A 23,980-nucleotide genomic window follows, 5' to 3' on the forward strand; every position below is an offset into this window, starting at 1 on the left:
CTGAGTACTACACACAGGGTCATTTAAGGGAACCTCCCCAAGGAGCTAGCGCTAACCCCCGCCTCGCCCTTGGGTCACGCCTCCTCCTCTCCATCGCCGCGCCCACCTACCCCGCCCCTGCAGCTCCTGACTGGGAGGCTGTGCTGTTACATCATCATTGGGCGACGGGTCTGGCCTTCCTATTTGCCTTGTGTCTCGCCGACTCCCTTTAGGGTCCATGTGGTTTTCTTCTGGTGATTCCGGACAGTCCCGGCAGGGGTGTGGTGAAATCCAAGAAATTTTCTTTGGAGTCCCGGTGTCTCTGGGCCCATCGGAGGTAGGTGAAGGAGGCTCCGGATGCGGGTAGCCCAGATTCATGTCCGGCCTTCCTTGGTATCTGGCATGCTCTTCTGGGGCTTCCCAGTCTCCGCAGGACCAGCCAGCCGGTGAGGATCCCCTCCATTTCGATTCGCCCCATATTTTGCTCCCTTACGATCACATCCTTTCACACTGCCCACCGTTATTCGTCACTGGAGTAATCCTCACCCCTGCAGGGCAGTGGGCAAGTTTCTGTCTCTGCTTTTATGTGGTTCCTTCGATTTCACATGCTTTCTCCTCTGCCCTCGCCCTTGCGCCCATCTTAAGTGGTCAAGCTGTTTTAATATCAAACTTCAAAGCCCAGCTGAAATGCACACGTTGAATATCTCTGGGAGCCACCCAGTTAGGAAGGAAAGTCTCTTCTGAGCTTCTCAGTACTCTATACTAATAGAATATATCTGATATTCTGCATTATAGTGTAGTTCCTAATTACCCGTGTAGTCCCAGTTTCTCAGGCTCTGACCTCTCCTGGATAATGTTTTTCCTTTTCTTTCCCACAACACTTCGTGCCTCCATGCCTTTGCATTGTGTTGTGTTCCCTCCCCTGCCAGTGCTGTTCTCACTTTAATCTGGGAAACCACTGCTACTGCTCCTCAGTTCTTCCTTTTTAAGTTTTAAACTGTTTCTCTCCTGACAAAGTTATATGCTCCCTTGTCTATACTCTAGTATGGGGCAAAGCCCTGCAGGCTAGATCTGGCCTGGTGCCTGTTTGTGGTAGCCAGTGAACCAGGAATGATTTTTACAGATGAACATTTGCCATCTATTTGATGATGGGGAACACTAACTTTGAACCTGAAGCAAGTGAAATATTATCCTCCTCCAAAGAATCCTATTTTCATTCATAAATAAAAAATTGAACTCAACTATTTAGGGAGCTTCATTAGTAAAAAGAAATGGAAATTTCCTTTCTACTTTATAAGTAACTACATAATATGCTCTATTTTGGCCTTGGGCCTCAAATCCTAAAATATTTATCATCTGGCCCTTTACAGGAAAAGTTTGTCAGCTCCTTTTTATAGCAATGTTCATTTTATAGACACCACTTAAGATTTTAATTTTCTGTTTTCTTGTGGAACCCAGCATGATGCTTCCTTTACGTTGTTCCACAGTCTTTGAGCACTTAAAAAAAAAAGAATCTTCCAAATGAAATGTTTACTAAAATGTTTAGTTTAATCACGTATGTGATTATGTGCACTGACAGAAACATGCAGTAAACTAGGATAGTAGAAGACAGGGCCCTGAGCCAGTGTAGGGATCAGAAAAGTTTTCCTGGGGGATGTAATCCTTGAGTTGAGTCTTAAATGATAAGTAGGAAGTTGGTAGGAAGAGGTCATTCCTGGCAGAGCAGACAAATGAGCAAAGCCATTGAGAGAAGAAAGAGCATGGCACGTTAAAGAGTACAAGAGGTGAAGCTGGAAAGGAAAGCAAGGACCAGAGCACAAAGGGCCTTCCATGCCACATTAGAAGGTCCACAGCTTGGACCTTCTTTTCTGGGCATGGTTGGGCTTTGTAGCAAAAGCCAGATTTGCACTGTACTGTGATAACCCTGATGGCTATTTGGAAGATGGATGAGGGAGTTAGGGAGACTTTATGTTTCACCGTTTGCATAGATGAGAGAGATGAATTAGGGCAGTGGAACTAGGCTGAGTGAACATGATGAAGTTTAGACAGATTTGGGAGGTAAAACCAGCAGATCTTTTCAGATGTTAGAAGTGAGAAGGAAGGACAAGTCAAGACTGATCCCAGATTCCTAGCTGGTCCAGTCACGAGCTGAAATGGAAAACACTGGAGTGTATGAGGGTACAGACCATGTTTTCTGGTCCTCATTGTATCCCAACACCTAGAACAGTGTCCTACCCATTGTAAGTACTTGAATGAACAGAAAAGTTCCCCCCTTCTTAACCATTGGTTACCATGTTTCATCAAAACAGCCTTTAACATATATTGCACTTACATATTTTGGTGTTTCTGATGCACTGTTCTCAGGCTTTCTGTAATGGGTAATGAGTTGTACCACTGGAATCATTCATCTGATAAAATTGAATCTCTTGCAATTGAATAGTTCTGGAAAGACATTTTCACTTAATTACATGTCAGTTAAAAGTTTTAATTAATTTTTATCCTATTCTCTCACTTTAATTTAGAGTTTAATTTTAGAATTTCAGTATGGTATCCCTATCTGTATTCTTCCTGCTTCCTTTAGATTGTTTCTTCTGTGTTATCATTAAATGGCTTCTTGATCACTAAGTTATTACAGAGCCTTTTGAAAGGATGCAGAGTAAAAATCATCACTGTATATACAGGTTTATGAATAACAGGTATATAAAATACTTTTCTTTTTCAGACATAAGGCAGAGTCACTATAATCATTTCTAATACCAGTTTCAAGCTACTTACTTTTGGATAACAGCCCAATTATATGAAATTATGGCTGGTTATAAGCCTGCAGCTATTCAGGCATATCCTATACTTGGTGAAAAAATCACCCAAGATACACTGTATTGGAACAATTACAAGGTAAGTATTTACGCCAATTTCTCAAGCATGTGTTATACTTTGGATAATCTAGTAGAGAACTAATCACTAAACATAATTTATGAACACCTTATAGTTTGGACAGAAAATTTGGTATCAGATATTTTCTTGGAATTTTATGTAAAAGTCCATGCTGCTTAATCAGTGTGACCACACAAATGCCTAGCACAGAATAGATGATTAATCAGTGATAAATGAATAAAATTTTAGAATTTGAATCTCATATGCAAGGTTTTTTTTCTTTCTTACTCTAAGGAGGAAGTAATGCAAAATTAATTTTTCTAGACTATAAAGAATTACAATTGATTTTTTAAAACAACTAAATAGAAAATGGAAAAAGATTGGGAGTGGGAGGCTAATGGAAATAGAAGTTTAGTGTATGTGAGAGCAGAGGAAAAAGAAATTTAAATGGCCAATAAACGTGAATATATTCTTCATTTGTAATCAAAGAAATGCAAATTAAAACAATACTTTGGTTACTGTTTTTTATCTTTTATATTGGTATAAGTGAAACATTTTGATCATTACTACTCGATGGAGAGAAACTGGTGCAAACTTTCTGGAGGGCAATTTGGAATTATCTAACATGATAAAAATACCTTTCAGCCTTGTCAGTTCCACAGCTTGGAACTTAATGAATACGCTCCCCAAAATTTGCTAAGATATATGAAAAAAGATGTTCATTGAAGCATTATTTATAATATTAGAAATCTTGGAAAAACCTGTGTCCATTAGTATGGATTGGTAAATTATGATGTGACCTGTAACATGATAAATCTATTGCTTATATTCAAAGTTAGCTAAGATGCAGTATTAAGTGAGGAACAAGCAAGGTGCAGAACCGCCTGCATGGTGTCATCTTTGTGTCAGTTAAATACACTGTTCGATGTGTGCAGTATGGGTGTGATGTTTTCCCCAGTAATTACAGGAAACTCCAGCTGAAGTGGGAGTGCAGTGTGGCTTTCCAGCCCTACACATATGTACTTTAATGGCAACAGGCAGAAGATGGGGTGATGGGATTTGGACCTTTGGCTTTTCTCATACTTCTGTATTAAGTACAACTTAGTAAATACTACTAAGAACAAAAAAATGGTCAATAAGAAATTATATAGGGCTCTGGGTGGTGTAGCTCAGTGGATTGAGCGTAGGCTGCGAACCAAAGGGTTGCCAGTTCGATTCCCAGTCAGGGCACATACCTGGGTTGCAGGCCAGGTCCCCCAGTGGGGGCCATGTGAGAGGCAACCACACACTGATGTTTCTGTCCTTGTCTTTCTCCCTCCCTTCCTTTCTCTCTAAAAATAAATAAATAAAATTAAAATATATACTTAAAAATTATATAGGGCTTGAATAGAAATTATTAGTTGTAACCGTTAATTCTCTGTCATTTTTTTTATTAAGACTCCTGTTCAGATCAAGGAGTTTGGTGCAGTGTCAAAAGTAGACTTTTCTCCGCAGCCTCCATATAATTATGCTGTCACAGCTTCTTCAAGGGTAAATATAACATTAAATTTATTTACTTTTTGTATAGTTTATGTTCACTACTGATTGTGGGCCATCTGGTGATTTCTCTGTGTTTTATCTTTTAGATTCACATTTATGGCCGATATTCCCAAGAGCCTATAAAAACCTTTTCCCGATTTAAAGACACAGCGTACTGTGCTACTTTTCGACAAGATGGCAGACTGCTTGTGGCTGGCAGTGAAGATGGTGGAGTTCAGCTTTTTGACATAACTGGGAGGGCTCCCCTCAGACAGTTTGAAGGCCATACTAAGTAAGAGGCAGTTTTAAAAACTTGTTTTTTAATTGAGGTATAATTAACATACAACACTATATTACAATGGCTTCAGGTGTACAACATAGTGATTTGATAATATGTGTGTATTGCAACAAGATCATAATAAGTCTAACTTTTTTCACTATATAGTTATAGATAATTGGTTTTTATGTGTCCTTTTTTGTTTTGTTTTCTAAGCTCTATTTGTTTTCTGGACTTTGAATAAAAACATAGAGAAGATAATATACTTTACGTACTTTGTGTCCTGGTTGTTCTAGGACAGAATCTGTATGCTGGTTCAGTGTTAAGGTCAGGTTTGATGGTGCTCATGACCTCCTGAGCCCTGTGTGTGACATTCGAGGAGATGGGTGTTCCCGAAGATACCCGGTAGTGTTCATGAACTCCCCAGCGCGTTCTGTGACCCAGTGGAGACTGTAAACACTGCTCTAGAGGCAGCCTCACAGCTGTTAATGAGAACTTTCTAAACCTGGCCTGTATTAGAAATTCTCATAGGAAGTCAAGTCAGAAGGTGGATTTTTCTTGGACTTAGTATTTTGCCCCTGCAATTTCTTTGATTCATGATTACCAATGTCATTGTAAGTTGCTGTCGATGGAAAATCTTGTGTTTTTTTTATGTTGTTTTAGCAGGATGGTCTTACCCCATTAGTGAAACATTTAAAATATAGCACAAATTCACTTAATATAATCTTGCTTAGTGGTACCCCTTCTTCGAATTTTTTAAAAACTACCCATTTTGAAATTGTTAAAATTAGAGTACTTTTGTAACAACATTTGGAATATTTATTTTCACTGAGCAGCTAAGTAGAATTCTTAACATATTAGAAAATTTTAAGGCTATTGTTTACTATTCTTACTAAGTTCATAATGCATCGGTATTTAAAATTTTAAATTAGCTTGAGGACAAAGACCTGTTTTAAAGATTTTCTTTTTCCCTCATGATTTCACCTTGCAATTACTCTTTGAAACTGAACTGCTCCTTTTTTCCCCCCTTTTGGTCATTTGGGGAAAAGGAGTTTTTTATGAGAGAAGATGCCAGGAATATAATTTTCCCATTTTTTAATATACGGATTCTTGATCTTTCAGAGCAGTTCACACAGTGGATTTTACAGCTGACAAATACCATGTGGTCTCTGGGGCTGATGATTATACAGTTAAATTATGGGATATTCCAAACTCCAAAGAAATTCTGACATTCAGAGAACATTCTGATTATGTGAGGTGTGGATGTGCTAGCAAACTGAATCCAGATCTCTTTGTAACAGGTTGGTAAACTTTTTTTCCCCCCTGAGGTTGATAAATGTACTGTGGTAGACTTTGATAATGCTTTGGGACTCTTTTGAGATAGAGGAGTTTCAAATATTTTTATAAAGAAATAATATTTCTGGGTACCCGTTTGTTTTACTGTCTCTTTCTTCTTTTGGTGATCATATTGCCCTCTACATGTATGTGGAAACATCAGGCGGCCTTGTAAAGCTTCCATAAGACGGTCAGACTGTAATGGGTTTAGGACTCTGACTTCCGAGCCCCCAGCAGCCCAGAAACAAAGACCATGCAGTTTGGTCTTGGTGGGGACCTGAGCAAGATTCCCAGGTGACTCAGTGGTGACAGAAGCCAGAGACGGGACTAGTGTGAGATAGTGTTGGGCTTCTTCAGAAAGAGACAGTGGTAGCAAAGAGTTTGGAAGTGCTCTGTCTTTATGAATTTACATGTGTCATTTAACAGTTTCATCTGAGCTTCTCTTTTAAAATTTATGTTTGAATACACATACAGACACACACATATACAGCTTTTGTTTTTGAGTAGTGAAACTCACGTAATGCAAATATTGGCATTTTAGGGTCCTATGATCATACTGTGAAGATGTTTGATACGCGAACAAACAAGAGTGTGTTCTCTGTCGAGCACGGGCAGCCAGTGGAGAGTGTCCTGCTTTTTCCCTCTGGAGGTCTTCTGGTATCAGCAGGTACTTCTTTTAACAGTTTCTTTCACCAGTACTGTTAGTCTTGAATCCGATACTTTATCAGTCCCTTTTTATAATTTATCAGTGTACATTTGACTGGTCTATCTAGGTTTTTGAGCAAACAGTTGATGAGTGGGACAGGCAAGCAGTTATCATTTACTGAGTACCGAATGTCAACCAGACACTGCTATTACACATGTATATTGTCTCTGATGCCCTAGACGAGCCTACAGGTAGTTGGTTTTCTCCCTATTTTGCAACTAAGGAAATAAACAGAAGTTTTAACTAATTTGTTTAAGGCAAAGTGGCAGATCTGAAACCCCAGAATTGGAGAGCCTGCTTATGTCCTTAACCCAAACAGGTTGTAAAACTGCTATTATTCTCACCTGAGAGATCTGTGGCAGCTTTTGAAAACACAGTGTTTTTAGGATCTAGAATCCAGCTTGTCTCTTTTCCCGTGACTCTTGATTAAAATGGCCTTGCCCAGCAGGTAGCTGGTAGTGGTGGAGGAGGAGATGATGTGAGGTCAGAAGAGGCCTTGGTACATTTCTCATCTATTTGGAACTGAGGTATTTTTTTTTGTTATGTTGGTCATAGTGCATTTTCAAAATTGTAATGGAAGAAGTAAATTACCTGTTCATTTGTCAAGTTAAAATTAATGTGTTGACCTTAGAAGAATACATAGGTGGTATGTATACTTAATAGCATATCCATGGCTGTGTGTAGCCTTTTTTTCCTTAATTCTGAAATTATCTTGTTTTATACTATCTTCCCAGGACCTATTTGGTTTCAAAATAAGTTGATGACATTGTCAGAGTTATCTGTTTGTCTTGCTATTATTTTGAGAAATGAAAAGTTCAAGATGAACGGGGACATTAGGTACCTACCTGTATGCTAATCTCCACTGTGTCTCGAGTTATGTGACCTTCAGCAACCCCTTGACTTCTGTAGATCTTGGAGATGAGAGGTTGGGCTGGATCAGTGGTTTCCCACTGTAGTCTTTCTCGTGAGCTGCTGCGTGTCAGGTCCACGTGTCAGGAGGCAGGGACCGTGAACTGGGGCCAAGGCGCTTTGCCCTGTCAGGATGGGTCAGAAATTTGCTCCCTCGGCCACAGCCCCTTTTTCTTTGTTACCTATTGGACTTTTCGCTTAATGTTTCATGAAAAGAAAAGATGGTATATTAAAAAAATTCTTTTAAATCATTGGATTAAATTGCCTTTTAGGGTCCTTCCAACTCTTAGGATAAGAAGTTATAGGGAAGTTTTTCGGTTTGATTGGGATTCGCAAAATTTTTAGGAAATAAAATCTACATTACTTCCATGGTTTTAACATTTCTTTTGAGTGATTTTATTATAATTTTCTTATTTTTTATTTTTGTTCAGTTACAGTTGTCCCATCTTACTATAATTTTCTTAAAATCCTTTTTCATTTTCCTTTTTATTTTACCAGGTAGTTCTGTGTACTTTACAAATTTGGGATTACTTAAACGTCCCAACAGTTCTGTGAGGTGGAGTTGTTACCATCACTTCCGCACGTAGTAAATAAGTGGTGGGCTCAGCTCGGAAACCAGGCGGTCTGGCTGTGGGCCCTCGTTTCACCTCTGTGCTGCGGAGCGTCCGCAAAGAGAGCTTTTCAGATCTTTAAGATTTTTAACCTGTAGGTGGAATATCAAACTAACGATTATTTCTTTTTATAGGAGGCCGTTACGTTAAAGTCTGGGACATGCTAAAAGGGGGACAGTTGCTAGTGTCTCTGAAGAATCACCATAAAACCGTGACATGTTTGTGCCTGAGCAGCTCTGGGCAGAGGTTACTCTCCGGTTCACTGGATAGGTTAGCATTTTAATTTTCCTTCCTCGTCGTTCTTAATACACAAGTAGTCACTGCTTAAGGAGATGAGTTATTTCTGCCGTGTTTGTGGTAAAATAAATTTCTGCCAAATAATTTCCATGAAAAAAAATCTGTTGAGTTGAAAATAGGTTTAACTTTTTATTTACATATAACAAACTTATTGTCTCCTTTGATGTAGTTTATTGCTTTAACTTAAATACTTAACAAATTTTACTGAGCCAAACATTGATATTTTAAAATAATCTATACTCTAGAGTTTCTTTTAAAATCACTGTTGTATATTTAATGTATTTTCAACTAGTTTTATATTCTTTTAAAATTTTAAACTTCATATATAAATTTCTGTATGTTAATACGGTCCAATTATCTACTTTAATAAGTATTAGTACTCCATCATTAATGTTCTAGAATAATGCTCTCCAGTAGAAATATAGTGCAAGCTACATTTCATTTAAAATGTTTTAGAAGCCACATTAAAAAGGTAAAAAAAACTAGGTAAAATTAGTTTAACTTGGTAAAATTGATTTGATCCACTGCAGCTAAAATACTGCAGTGTGTAATCACTGAAAACTGGGAGACTAGAAGCAGTGGGTGTAACACGTGCCCTGTGATGACAGTAACGTGTGCTGGTGGGAGAGAACACACCTGTGTTTCACAGAAAACTTCCTACACTGCCTCAGCCCGAAAATTTAAATTTAAGTTAATTAAAATTAAGTAAGAAAATTTGAGTTTAATTTTCACTAGCCGCATTTCAGGTGCTCAGAAGCCACACGTGGCTAAAACTCGGGCACAGCCATAGAATTCACTTATACTCATCTGTTGTTGGTCATTTTAGTTCCGTTATGTTTGCCCCCTGTTACTAAAGACTTGTTTTTTCAGTCTGTTTATTAAAAAGTATACATATTTTAAAGCTAGAAAACTTTTCTTTTTTAAAAAAATTTTATTTATTTCTTTTTAGAGAGAGGGGAAGGGAAGGGAAGGAGAAAAAGTGGGAGAGAAACATCAATGTGTGGTTGCTACTCGTGAGTCCCCTGCTGGGAACTGGCCTGCAACCCAGGCGTGTGCCCTGACCAGGAATTGAGCTGGAGACCCTTTTCTTCACAGGCCCGTGCTTAATTCACTGAGCTACACCAGCCAGGGCAGAAAACTTTTCTAATACAAAGGAATTTATTGTGTAAATATATAGCAGATTCTCTAGTGGTGTTACTAGGCAATTTGGGACTTAAGTTTTTAGATGTGTCTCTCAAAAGCTAAATAAGTTGGCTCTACTTGCAGTTCTGACCCCAGAGTGATTTTTGTCCCCCAAGGGCTATTTGGCAGTATCTGGAGACAGTTGGGTTGTTGTCACGACTTGAGGGTGGAGTGCGGGTAACATATAGTGGGTAGAGGCCAAGGTTGCTGCCAAACATCCTGCAGTGCACAGAGCAGCCCCACGACAAAGAGTCGTCCAGCCCTAAGTGTCACTAGTGCTGAGCTGAGGAAGCCCGCTCTTTAGATTTCCCGTGTGCTTTCATTGGCGCTTCTTTACTCTCAAGTTTCACCGTCAGGCAGCAGTGGTTCATTGTCTGTCCCGGCGGCAACTCAGAGTCTTTATTCAGGCGTTGTGATAGTCCTAATAAATAGGTCATTTTTAAAAGAAAGATTCAGCCCTGGCTGGTGTAGCTCAGTGGATTAGCGCTGGTCTGGAAACCAAAGGGTGGCCCGTTGGATTCCCAGTCCAGGGCACATGCCTGGGTTGCAGGCCAGTTCCCAGCGGGGGACACATGAGAGGCAACCACATACTGATGTTTCTCTCCCTCTCTTTCTCCTTCCCTTCCCCTCTCTCTAAAAATAAATAAATAAAATCTTACAAAAAAGAAAAGATTCATTGGCAAATTAGTTCGCAATTAATGTTACTAATCATTGTTTTTCTTTATAAATTTTAATATTCATATATTGAATTTTAAAAAAAATAGGAAATTTGCATTTTATACTCATTTCCAAGATGATCTGTGACACAGCTCTCTCTTCTGTCAGGAAGGTGAAAGTATATAGCACAACTTCCTACAAAGTAGTCCACGGTTTCGATTACGCAGCTTCAATTTTGAGTCTCGCACTTGCAGTAAGTCCTTTTAGTTCCTTTTAAAGCTTTCACCGACCTTGCCTGTTAAATGAAACTACAGTGGAATGTTAGGGTTTATCTTTGTATTTGAGTAAGTCTTATTTTCTTCTTGCCACCTTAGAGAACTGAATTAAGACAATTACTAGAACATATGACTTGTCCTGGTAGCTTAGCATACATTCAGATTTAGGTCCCACTGTGCTACATAGCTTCAAACAAGTGCAGTGCTGTAGCCATTGTTAACACTAAGGGCAGGACCTGGGAAACTGATGCATTTCTCTTCAAAACATTTCACTCAAGGCTTAAGGACTTTACAAAGTGAAATGTAACTTTCTGAGCAAAAAAAAAAAAAAAAAGCCAAAAAATTAAAACCAGGAGGTTTAAAAGGGGGCAACAAAATGAAATACCTCTTATTTGTTGACTGCTCTTTCTGGAATGTCCACTGCCAGGTTTCATGAGCCATTGAGGAAGAGGATATTTGAATACATTAGATAGAAATCTAAACTAGGAGTGGAAAACCTAGTATTTTCTTGGCAGGGCTGTAGAAAATGATGTCACTACATAATCCTTCTTTCTAGTAAAAGGATGCAGAAAAAAATATTTTAGGATTTTCCAAGATGTCATTAACTATGTAATATAACACAAACTGACAGTGATAATTTGTAGGAGGTGTACATTTTGTCAGTATAATAGTGTCCTGGAGGAAAAAACGATTTGGCTCTAACTTTCTGTGTAAATCACAATGATGCAGTGTCTGTATCTGAGTGCAGCTCTTGGTGAAAGTATTGGTGAGCAGCGAACGCGTTATAAATGGTATTTTGAAGAAAGGCATGATGAGGTAGGAATAGACTAACTCGTTTTTCTTATTGCTATTAGCATGAAGATGAAACGATAGTTGTGGGAATGACCAACGGGATACTGAGTGTTAAACATCGGAAATCTGAGCCCAAGAAGGATTCTCTCCCCAGAAGAAGAAGGCCTGCATATCGAACTTTTATTAAAGGAAAAAATTACATGAAGCAAAGGGTATTTATATATTTCTTCTCTATTTTTTTTTGTGTGTGAAATTTGGCAGAAATTTATATGGCATTGAGCTTTATTTTGTTTTTTCTACGTCAGATTTATCTCCAGGTTGCTAGGTTGGGGGCATTACTAATGAGGAATGGAGAATTAGCACTACTTACTTTAACACCCCCAGTCATAACAATGTTATAGCAGTTTACTTATTCAAAGCAATGTCTTTCACACACCATTTTCTTCTAAATAACCCTGAAGAGTAGTAAAGTCAATAGCATCCCCACTTGGCATCTGAGGAGATGGAGAGACACATAAAGAAGTTGGGATGTATCCAGAGTTTCATTGCCGGTAACCGGGATTGTTGACTAGATTGCAGTTTCTCTGAGTTTTGTTTTCTCTTTCTACTGAATCACATTGCCTGCCATGTGAAGAGGTTTGAGATCAGTAACGTTTCCCCAGAATTGAGGTACTGTGTATGTTGTAAGTTAAATAATAGGAGAGTAAGAACACATTGATGTGACACATTATTCTGTTTTCATTTTACCTATATTATAGGCATATTACCATTATTCATGAATAGTGTAGGGGCACTTGGTATAAAAAAATACCAGTATGAAAAAGTTTATTTTTTATTTATTCAAAAAAATTTTTTAAATTCATTTATAGAGACAGAGAAAACCATCAATTTGGTGTTCCCCTTATTCACCAGCTGGTTCTTGTGTGTGACCTGACCAGCGACTGAAACCACAGTCTCGGTGTATTGGGACAGTGCTCTACCCAGCTGAGCTGCTTGGTCGGGGGAAGAAGTTTATTTTGAGTGGAATTCTGTACAGGAGTCGATTTTTCTCTTTAAATTTACTTTTCATTGCAGGATGACATTTTGATCAACAGGCCATCAAAAAAACACTTGGAATTGTATGACAGGGACCTGAAAAACTTCCGAGTCTCCAAAGCCCTCGACAGAGTTCTGGAGGTAAGAGGAGTGACGGGGGGGTGAGGGGTGTGTGTGTGTGTGTGTGTGTGTGTGTGTGTGTGTAAAATGTATATTGTTATTAAGACTTTATTTTTTAGAGCAGTTTTAGCTTCACAGCCAAACTGAGGGGGGTACAGAGCTATCCCATATGTGCCTGGTCCCTCAGCATGCATAGCCTTCCCCATTAACAGGCCATCAATCATTACAGTCGGCGAACCTACAGCGTTCATTATAGCCTCCCCATTCAACAACTGACTGACTATTACAATTGGCGAACCTATGGGGAGCATATTTTTAAAACAGTCATCTTATTACTAACCTTGTATACTGGCATGACTCAAAACTGAAAATAAAAACATTTAAATATGGCAATTGTTAATAAGTTCCAAGTCTGCAGTTTTTCTTGTGCTGTCTTGTCTGCTCATGTTGACTCTGAAAATTTTCTAGCCCAGCTGTACAATAAAGACGCCTGAGATTACAGTTTCCATCATAAAGGAGTTGAATCGAAGAGGAGTCCTGGCAAACGCCCTTGCAGGTCGGGACGAGAAAGAAATCAGTCGTGTTCTTAATTTTTTGATAAGGTATGTTTTATGTCTATGAAACACACGTATTTTTGCATCTAAAATCTCTCTCTCCAAATGAGAGACATTCACTTTTATTTTTCTAAAGATTTTGTGTATTCATTTTTATTAGAGAGAGGGGAGGGAGGGAGAGACAGGGAGAGGAACATTGATGTGTGAGAGAAACATTGACTGGTGGCCTCTCCTGCACCCCCAACTGGGAACCTGGCCTGCAACCCAGGCATGTGCTCTGACTGGGAATCCAACCAGCGATCTCTTGGTTTGTAGGCTGGCGCTTAGTCTACTGAGCCACACCAGCCAGGGTGAGACGTTTATTTTTAATTTGGTCTTTGTAGAGAACTAACAGAACAACTCAGTAAATCTATTTTATGATTTTTTTTAAAAAACTGGCAAGTTTCAATAAACAGTTTTTGCTTTGTAGGAATCTCTCCCAGCCAAGATTTGCTTCTGTTTTGATCAATGCTGCTGAGATAGTTATTGGTAAGTAGTTGTTAAAACTAAAAAAATCCTAGCATGCTTGCAAAAGTGAGATATCAAAATATGAAATTAAATTTGGAACTCAAATAAAAATATCTTGTTTTTATCAATTATTCAGTGAAGATTTTTATGGGGGAAACGACAATTATCAATACATTTTAAATTGGAGTAAAATGTCTACAGTGGTTTGACCTTGAATCGTGCTGACTAGGATTACTGTAATTAAAAAACTTTTTTCTTGAGCATTTACAGTGATCATGACAATTTTCTAATGGGAAAATGAAAATAAGTCGGAGCTTCCATGCTGTTACTTTTTGTAATTACTTCTTTTTGAAACACACTTATTGAATTGTTTATTTTCTGTAAACCATAAATTGAAAAATAAGTACAGATTTTTCAATGTCTCTATATTTAATAGTTTTATGCTTTTTCTAAATATTGCTGTTCATATATTATTCACAAAGATATTTCTAGTTAATGTGTTTTCTCTCTCTGTTTCTAGACATTTATCTGCCTGTGATTGGCCAGTCGCCTGTAGTTGATAAAAAGTTTTTGTTACTTCAAGGGCTTGTAGAGAAAGAGATTGATTATCAAAAAGAACTGCTGGAAACCTTGGGGATGATGGATATGCTTTTTGCTACCATGACGAGGAAAGAAAGTACTTCTGTGTTGCAGCAAACACCTGACCAGCTTCTAGAGAACAAGAGAGTAGAGTCATAGTGCCTGCTTCGTAAGATGGACGAGATCTAATGCTTGAGATAGATTTGATTCCATTAACTGTGGGGAAGAGAATCTCCTTGACACATGAAAAAAAAACTACTTATAGAAGTATCTTTGGAAGAGACTGGAATAACTATGATTGGAAAATAAGTACCTGTTTTATGACATGGTTTCCCGTGTCATAGTTTGAATTTTTTCAGGCATTTCTGGCTAGACGATCTCAGTTGTCTTGGTAATAGTGCATGTCCACCTTGGACAAGTTGATACCAGTTTTAATACAGCTGAATCCTCTGTCAGCATCTGGGTAGGCATTCAGGACTGGAGAGAGGGATTCAACTGGGAATCTGGCCAAGGGAGCAGGCCTTTATTTTTCAATCCTATTCTGGGGGTTAGAAAACAACAAAACTGGCAACACGGATTCTTTCATCAGTGCCCTTGGGATTTCCAGGCAACAGCCGAGCTCACCACCCCCCTCCTTGACATCATCCCTTATCCTAGGTCCCATGTTCTGGTTCAGCTGGTAATGGGTCTGTCACTGTTTCATGTGTTGCAAATCACGGGCCAGCTCTGAATAACTGATGCCAGTTAGACATGGATTCAGAGAGAGTGGTGAGGCAGAATTGATACTTCAAACTGCTAGCCACCCAGGTTTTCTTTTTACTTCTGTTATTTCTTTCATCTTGACTGCCCTTATCAGAAGAAGGTCTGCAAATAGACCTTATTGGACAACAGTTTTTTGTCCTTCCCTTTGATAGGCAGCCTTTCTACCAGTGACAGTTTGCCGTTTGTCTCGTACTGAAGAGCCCGTCGGCCTTTTGCACGTGTTTGGAACCTGTGTAGTAGCTGCTTTCCTCTCTGGAAACCGTCTCCTCTGGTCCGTATTGAGATTTTTTTTTCTTTACATAATCACCTTGTGTTTCTGAACCCCAAGCCCGAGTAGCTGGCTTTGGAAAAAAAGCTGTATTTTTTTAAAGGATCAGTGTAAATCACATCTTTTAATAAGGAACTTATTTCTCTCTTGGTTTTCTGAGATGTATCATTCCTGTTGGACAGTCACTGGCTGTTTCCACACTTGCTACCTCTCCCACCGTCCCCCAGTTCCTGTCCCACCCCACGTAGTTAATTATCTGGAAGGAAATACACCTTTAGTTAAAGGAAGTTTTTGTAATGGGAATGTCCTCTTAAAATTTTAGATTTGTGACTTCAGATTTTTTGTAAAGTAGGAAAAATACTTCTGTGTTTCTGGTAAGGGATGTGCTCCAACGAGGGGTCCAGGTCCCCGTTGGTGAGTTGGTATAAGCAGCCACGCAGCACAGTGGCTCCTGCGGAGCCAGGAGTGTGCTTGCCCCTGTGAGCATATTAGTCGAGCTCATAAACTGGTCGTGGTGAGAAGGGTTAATTTATATAAATAAGTTTTATTTTTAAAAACTGGACTTCGTAATTATGTATACTAATAAAAATCAGAAGTTGAAATCGTCTAAAACGAGTTGCCGCCCAGTGTGTGCCACGTGACGAGGGTTTCCTGTGCGTTGCCTGATTATCACTACAACGTCCAGGCGTGGTGCTCTCATTTAACACCGAGTTAACTGAGTAGTCAGTTCACTCCCCACCTCCCCAGACTCGGGTTCTCATCCCAGGGCTCTGCCTGCTGGGGCTGCGAGTGCTCGTTCCCTTCGGCAGCCTCACCGGGAGCTGCTGTGCTTAGGTGCTGCCGCCGCCTGTCAGGTTCCCACCTCGTTAGTGGAGGTTGCTGCGCATGCGCGCGCAGAGCTCCGCTTCGTTCTTTCTCACGCCGGCCTCCGCCGGCCTCCTCCGTTACCTTACAGGTGGGCTGAAATCGCTTTAACCAGTTTCCCATCCCTGGGCAGTCCCATAGTTTATATTTTACACTCAGCAGTTCTGCGCTGAGCAAGCTTTCACATAAATTTCTGTGCATTTCGAGGAGTGTTTACTGGGATAAATGAATATGAATTCTGATCCTGGAGATCGAGCCTTTGTTTCTCGTTTGCCACCCGATGTCTGTTCCGTCAGGTCTCATCCCTGCTTCTCCGTCTTCATGGGAGGAAACGCTGTCTGCCCTTCCACGGCCATGTCGCTTCCAGGATGTCTCCCTGGAAGACCTTCTCATACAGGGTGCTCGGTATTCCACAGGATGCCTGGTGGTTATGGGGCGAGGCCACTGTTATTCCCTCTCTGCACACGGTGACACTGAAGTGACAAAGTGCAGGTGGCTTGTCCAAAGTCATGTAGTAGGTTAGTGGCAGACCTGGGATTTGAACTCAGGCAGTCTGGCTTGAGGGTACACATCTTAACCATTTAACCGTAGGAGGCTACAGGAGTAGCATCTTATTTTCTAGGGCCATGGAATATGCCCTCATTCATCTTCGTATTCTTGTCACAATTCAAAACTGGTGCTTAGTAAATACGTACAGAATGAACAAGTGTTTATTGGATGTAGCTTGGCAGTTTGCGTGAGAACAGCAGTTTGGTTATTTTGTGTGACCTGAAAATATGTTACTGTTTTCCTGAGAGTTTTAATGTTTCTGGAAGCGTTCCTTAACACCCACTGAGAATTTTACTCAAATGAAACAAGAACCCTGCTTTAGAGCAACTTACCTTATTTCACCATTTGTCCACGAGGTGGCAGTTTTACTCCAAAAATTGGTAAAAAACCGGTAAACCTGTTTTTTCACAACCCTTTCTGTGAGTCAGGTTGGTTTTCTTAAGGAGTAAGGTGAGGTCTCTCAGAAAACAACCAAGATATTCAGTTATTGCTATGTTGATAGAGTGGGTTCAAAAGCCATCTGTAATTATTAGATACTAACTAGAAATATGGAAATAAATCTAACCAAGGCCCTCTTTGAATTAAAGATTAAACTTTTCAACAGTGTAGAATAATGGAAAGAACATGAGCTTTATGATCCCAGGCAAGTCCAGGCAGCTCTGAGGCTCAGCGACCCTGTCTGTCAAATGGGCTGATCTCGCCTCCCTCACAGGGTTGCTGGGAGAGTAATTGCGGTGAAACAAACCGTGTCTTACCTGCCTTCCTGTGCTTTTTGCGTGTTTGTGATTATGGAAAGTCTGCTTGTCCTGCATGGGTGTGGAGCTTTCTATTAGCTTCCCTGGTTATTAACGTCACTTTGGGGTCACTTAGGCAAGGGTTGAGTTGAAGGTTTATACTCTTGTAGAGGGTGTTTTCTAAATAAATCACACAAACTGTAAAATGAGACGGACTGACTGTTCACAAGCATTGTGAAAGCAAATGGTATTTGTACAACATAGACAAATAAGACGTTAACTATTTATTTATGAAAGTAAGGTGTTAATTCCCTTCAATCATTAGTGTTGTAGTAGAAATTACAAAGGGAATTGTCTTTAAGCGTATTTATTAACACTGACTTTCCTTTAGTCAAGTTAACTATATTATCTCGGACTGCAATGACTAACGTTATTGACCATGAACTGTATTAGTGAGGGTTGCCAGTTTTCTGTCAACGTTACTATAAAACATTGGACTCATAAGAAGTATTACTTTCTTCAAGGTTTTTTAAAAATTGAGATATTACAATTGACAGACATCATATTAGTAAAGTGCTCCCAGTGAAGAGAAAAAATGAGCTCTGCATCAGAAGCAGTTTACTCCTAGGAAACAAATAAAAACCAGTGGTCGGATTTTTTTCTTTTTGTCCACTTCAGGATAAAGATTTTGAGGCTCACCTGGCCCAACCCATTCTTACTGTCCACTGGGAAAAGATTTAGATAGTAACACAATTGAGGGAGAAGGAAATAATTGCAGGAAGATTTATTGACAGCATATATGAATTTACTTATTCTATAACGTGTAAGAGAATACCAGGAGCTTATATGCATGGCTTTCTACTATAAGATCATTAAACTTAACCTAGCAGTTTTATTTACTTGTGAGTACAAGTGATTTAAGATAGTATAAGTCAGTACATTATTAATGATAAGAAACTATGGTCAACTTGTAAACAGGACTGTGTAGAATTCTGCTTTAACCATAAGGGTAATCAAAACTGGAAAATTAGAGACAATAATAATGGCGGCCAAATCGGATAATATGCTTACCAGGGCACTATGAGTTCTGTCCAAAAAGTCTCCAGCTATGTAATAAAGAGACATTTATTGAAGAAGACACAAGAAACATTGTACACAGGAAAATGACACCTCAGTCCCCTTCAAAGTAGGCACCTTGGGACCTCATACAGTTCTTGCAGCATCATTAGCAACTGTAGCACGATCTTCCTTCTGTGCTGGTAGCAGATGCCATGGAACAAATTTTGCCACAGTATGTTTCATGCCAAGATCCTATGTCAAAATCTTGGACACAGCAGTTTTTGGAATTTCCAGATTAGCTTCTAGTTCTTGTACTGTTGGTCACTGATCTTTGTTGATTGCAGCCCATACACATTCAACATTCTCAGGTGTTCTGCTTGTTGCAGGCCTTACAGAGCATGGATCACTTTCAATAGATTCTTGACCATCTTTGAAGTGTTTGTGCCACACTTTTGTTTGTGCTGTATTCGTTGCATTGTCCCTGAAAGCCTTCTGAATCATCCGAATAGTTTCTGTGGAGGAATGTTCAAGCTTAATGCAAAATTTAATGTAGATTCATTGCTCTCCTCGCTCAGTCATTTTGAATGTGACGATCACGCAGTACACATGCTCACTCAATGGCACCTACCCCCCCAATGACTAGTACAGTGAAGTCGTCATTGTTCACACACGCACATTCCAGTCCACTCTCGTTGGCTGACAGGTTACATCGATGTCATGCAAACCATTCTTGTTATTTTAACAATGGCTGGACTTTTTCCTGACAGACCCCGTGTTCTCACCAGTATACATATATTAACTTATTTAGTCTTCACAGTTCTGGGTTAGGTACTATTACTATCTCCATCAAAATTACTTGTTTGCAAATACATATTTCTATGTTGTGTAAAATTAATACAAATTAAACAATTAGAAACAAGGTGGTAACTGAAATGATGGGTGCATTAATTTTTGATAGCTTGGTTTTAGTAATTTCATTGTGTATGTACGTTAAATCATGTTGTATACTTCAAATATATACAATTTGTATTTTTCAATTACAGCTCTATAAAGTTGGGAAAAAGAATGAGCTACTTAAATAACTAAGAGTAGATGACAAAACTTTATACAGATATATTTAAAAAGCTAGGTTATATGGATGCTTTTCTTTAGAATATAAATGAACAAAATAGGTCCCAAAGAGACAAAACTGAAACAGATCGCTGACTGGGGAAGAAATTGAGAAGGTAATCCGAGCAGCTCTGGACTCAAATGTTTTAGTGGCAAATGCTTTCAAACTCTCAAGGAATAGAAAATTCTAATGCATGTAAACTGATCTAGAGCACGGAGAACATTTTTATCATTTTCTGAAGCTAGCAAAACATAAATATTGACTTGAGACACATCTTTCTGGTAGGTTGTGCTATCGTTCAAAGTATCTGTTGACTCTCCTCCGGACAGCTCGCTCGGAGTTCTCCACCAGGAGACTTCTGGCTCGCCTGCAGGACTCGAGGCACTCCCCCTTCTGGTAGGGTGTTGTATCCCCACCTGGTCCGTGGCCTATAAAACAAGGGCAGAATTGACACTGTGCCACTTACAAGCAGAAGTTTCAAAATCCTGTTCATGGTTCACCAAACCTCTCTTTTCTCACCATGATGACCAATATGCCAGATAAGCTGCTTTATTCACCTCATCCCGGGAGGAAGATGACTTGGGGAAGAGACTGGACTGACAGTGGACATAGGAGAAAGAAGTAAACCTTTGGTACCCTAAGCTACTGAGGTTTGGAGATTCCTCATGATCACAGCATAACCTAGCCTACCCTGATTAATACATTCCTGTTCCACGCAAAATAAAACTATACACTATATTTACTCACGAATGCCAATTAAAGTCTTCAACTAATAAGAAAAAGATTTCAGGCATAGACTATAGGAATAATATATCCCCAAGACAGACCTCGAAATAGGTGAGCTCTCCTCTGAAGACATGGAGGTTTCCCGCTTTATGTGCGTGTGTTCCCATCTAAAGAAAAGGCAACGTGGATTAGTTTGTAAAATGTGTATTTTTGTCCCCTTCTTCCCCCAATCTATTATGTCAGTATCAGTAAAGAGTTAAGGATTTGAAAGCTTTCTGGTATCAAAAACAGCTCTAAGTTGCCTGGGCCAGGTGGCTTACCTGGCTGGAGCGCTGTCCCCGTGTGTCAGGTTATGGGTTCAGTCCCCAGTCAGGGTGCGTACAGGAGGCAACCAATCGATGTTTCTGCGTCTCATACCAGGTGTACACGGTGTCAGTATGTCTCATTAGTGGTTATGTTTACTTTGAGCCCTTAGTTAAGGTGTTGTAAACCAGGTCTCTCCACCTGTGAGTTAATACTTTTCTCTTTCTAATTGAGAAATGTTAGGGAAGGTACTTTGAGATGATGCAAATATCCTGTTTTGGCTCGAAGTGTCACCCACTAATTGTGGTTTTCATTTGTGCTTCCTTGATTAGTGGGGTTGAGTCTTTTTCACATACCTGCTCGCCATTTGTATATCTTCTCTGGAAATATGTCTGTTCAGGTTGGCTGTGCATTTTTAATTGCATTATTTACTTTTTTTGTTGTTGAGTTGTATGAGTTCGTATTTTAAATCAACCCCTTATAAAATAGATGGTTTGCAAATATATATGGATGAGCTTGTTGTGAGGGACAAGTAGGGAAAGAATCTGCAACACTTTCTACACACTAACTTATTATTAACTCCTACTTCAAAATACAATATTATTTTAAGCCACCTTGACTGGGTTGCTCAGCTGGTTGGAGGGTCATCTCATACACCCCCACCCTCCAAAAAAAATAAAAGGTTGCAGGATCGATCCCTGATCAGGGCACATACCTAGGTTGTGATGGATGGCAGCCCATCACTGTTCCTTTCCCTCCCTCTCGCTCTCTCTCCCTTTCTCTCTAAAATCAATAAGCATATCCTCCAGTGAAGATTATATATATGTTATTTTAAGTCTTAGGTAGTATGCTAATTTAACAAAAACATTATTTTATTAATGATGAGAGTTAAGTGGCTGCCCCACTTGTGTAAGCTATTGCTGCCAAGTAATGCATGTGATTTTATTTCTGTGCCTTGTAAAGTTTTTGTTTGAATGTGTAAGTTCTTAACCTGGACTGTGAATGGGGTTTGGGGTGACTAAGCACCTCCTGAAAAGTAAATTCACAACTTGGCCAATGTGAGTGAATGTATATTATATTGGGGTGAATATCTGAACCTTTTTTTCAGATATCGTTCGACCACACTCTACCAAAGCCGTATGGTTTTATCCGACCTAGTGGACAAACATAGATTATCCTTTTTTCTTGTTCAAACAAAGTGCTGTGTTTGGCAACATTTATAGAGGAGGACAGAGTACACTTTAATTCAGGTTGATCATTTTGGTTGAAGAATAACGTGTCTATACAATGGATGAAAGATAGTTCCCCTTTTATGTTGCCAAGAACACAGATTTGGATCAGCGGTACACTGTGAGGTGTGTTTAACTTACAGAGAAGCAATTTTAAGTCACAGAGACACAGATTTTGATGCCAACAGAAAAGCAAATATGTGTTTGGTATGATTAATGGTACTTTCCCACTTGGGGCTTTAATCTTGTGGCGTGATGTTTACTTATTGTGCTTGATACAATTTGTCACGCAGTCAGTATCAAAGGTGAAAGTCAAACCGCGGTGCGTTCAGGGCTCTGTGGAATGCCATTGCCATTCTTTGCTTACACACTTAAGACAGCTTGTATTATATAAAAGAGGAATGCAGTACTTTTTACTGAGGAACATTTTAAGAACTTTATGTTGTATTTGTCATCAAAGCCATTTTAGTGGCACATTTCAACGGTGCTGAAGTGACTGGTGAAGCAGACGGTGACACAATGTGACTGGGCAGAGGAGCCGTGTAGGGTGGCGGCGGCCAGTGAGGTCTGTTGGGAGTACACTCGGTGATCTTGGGATACGTTGTAAGTGTTCTAGGGGGTAATAGAAACCACTTACAAAATTCCTACTAGAAATTATAGGAGAGCCTGGGCCGGGTAGCTCAGCTGGTTAGAGCATTGTCCTGGTACACGCCCGGTTGCTGGTTTTGTCCCTGGTGAAGGCATGTACGAGAAGCAAGCCCAGAATGCATGAATAAATGGAGCAACACACTGATGTTTTTCATTCTCTCTCTCTCCTTCTCTGTAAAATCAGTAAATAAAAAAAGAAAAAAATTACAAGACAAATACAAGGTCTCGAAGAGAAATTGTGGACATTGAATGCCATTCTGTATTTCTCCTCACTTGGCTTATTTATCTCTCTGCCCTCTGTGTGATTCCAGTGGCAGTTCTTGCTCATCTTTGTTTCTGTGTCTCCTTGAACTTCACAAGGTGTAGCTAATTCTAAAGACCTCAAACTTAAAAAATTTAAAGAAAAGGGAGTTTGCATATACAACCTTTGTTGTAAACAACTATGAATTGTTTCAATATGTCACACATCTGTTTTTTGGAGCCTCCATCCAGAATTCCTAAGACCCCATTTCACCTGTTGCAGCAGGTCCCTCACTAATTAGTCCAGGTGTGGAGGGCAAGATTTAAGGATGATAAAGGGGCTTTTGTTTTAAAAGAGTTGGAGTTTGAGTGGGGAGAGAACTTTTGCAGATTAAGCAAGACTTCTGTGTCCTAGCCCCTCAGCTATAGAAAAAGAACGTAAGTATATTGGGGTGGGGTTCAGAAGGGACCGTAGGCAAAGGTGAAAGGGACATGAGTCTGTAGTTTCTAGAGATTACAGTCTTGATAGAGGCCAGTTGGAAAATGTTCCTTCTTGCCCCAGACTCCAGAGCTGAATTAGTAAGTCCGTCCTGTAAGGCGAGGGGTGAAGGTATCGCTGATGCCGATGTTGTTTATTCAACCAACAGTTATGTGTTCCTTCTGCCAGACCTTGTGTCAGAAAAATCAAAGATGATTGAAACTTACTCCTGACCATAGCGAACTCTCAGCTAAGGGATTTGGAAGTAGACAGAGACCATCAAGATACTAGATAGTAAGTTTGGTGACCAAGAGAAGCACAGAGTGGCCCTGGCTGGGTGGCTCAGTTGGTTGGAGCATTGTCCTATACACCAAAAGGTTGAGGGCGAGAGATTCCTGGTCAGGGCACATGACTGGGTTGCAGGTTCGATCCCTGGTGAGGGAGCACATGGGAGGCAATCAATTCGTGTTTCTCTTCTCACATCAATATTTTGCTCTAAAAAATCAGAAAACAAACGTATCCTTGCAGGAGGATTAAAGAAAATAAGAAATGCATGAAGTAAAAGGAAGTGTAAATAAGGCACCTAACCCAGCTTGGCATGGAGGGTGTGGGTGCGGGGGAAGGTTATCTGGAAGGAGACATTGAACTAACTGAATATTGTATTCAGAATGTATGTGGCTGAGCAGGTGGAGGGCTGGTGTTGATGGCGGAGCCGAATGGGCCTGGGCTTTATCACCTATTAATTACCTCCTTGGTAAAGAGAAGATACCACCAGTATCTCATAGTATTGTGAGAATTAAAT

At 39.7% G+C, this 23,980-nt stretch overlaps 1 protein-coding gene across 2 annotated transcripts; it reads left to right on the top strand.

Annotated features, from left to right (window-relative positions):
• Positions 1 to 132: 132 nt before the first annotated feature.
• On the top strand, positions 133 to 16,574 carry UTP15 (UTP15 small subunit processome component). 2 transcript variants are annotated; one of them, XM_053657335.1, is made up of 13 exons: positions 133 to 425; positions 2,702 to 2,874; positions 4,291 to 4,383; positions 4,479 to 4,663; positions 5,771 to 5,949; positions 6,525 to 6,650; positions 8,344 to 8,479; positions 10,514 to 10,598; positions 11,475 to 11,624; positions 12,487 to 12,588; positions 13,036 to 13,169; positions 13,591 to 13,649; positions 14,149 to 16,574. In XM_053657335.1, exons 2-13 carry the CDS (start codon positions 2,785 to 2,787, stop codon positions 14,364 to 14,366), a joined length of 1,557 nt encoding a protein of 518 aa, XP_053513310.1. In that variant the 5' UTR covers positions 133 to 425; positions 2,702 to 2,784; the 3' UTR covers positions 14,367 to 16,574. The 2 variants fall into 2 exon arrangements, with proteins under 2 accessions (XP_053513310.1, XP_037012937.2); XM_037157042.2 differs by having other exon boundaries at positions 133 to 316.
• Positions 16,575 to 23,980: the final 7,406 nt, after the last annotated feature.

The sequence above is a fragment of the Artibeus jamaicensis genome, unplaced genomic scaffold (genome assembly GCF_021234435.1).
Source record: "Artibeus jamaicensis isolate MK-2021 breed Jamaican fruit bat unplaced genomic scaffold, CSHL_Jam_final scaffold_369, whole genome shotgun sequence".
NCBI classification, from domain to species: Eukaryota; Metazoa; Chordata; class Mammalia; order Chiroptera; family Phyllostomidae; genus Artibeus; species Artibeus jamaicensis.

Excerpts from the sequence above, each read along its gene's own strand:
- UTP15 (XM_053657335.1), top strand. The coding sequence starts at position 2,785 with ATGGCTGGTTATAAGCCTGCAGCTATTCAGGCATATCCTATACTTGGT. Across the intron at positions 5,950-6,524 it reads TCCAGATCTCTTTGTAACAG|GGTCCTATGATCATACTGTG; the intron begins GTTGGTAAACTT and ends TTGGCATTTTAG. Across the intron at positions 6,651-8,343 it reads AGGTCTTCTGGTATCAGCAG|GAGGCCGTTACGTTAAAGTC; the intron begins GTACTTCTTTTA and ends TTCTTTTTATAG.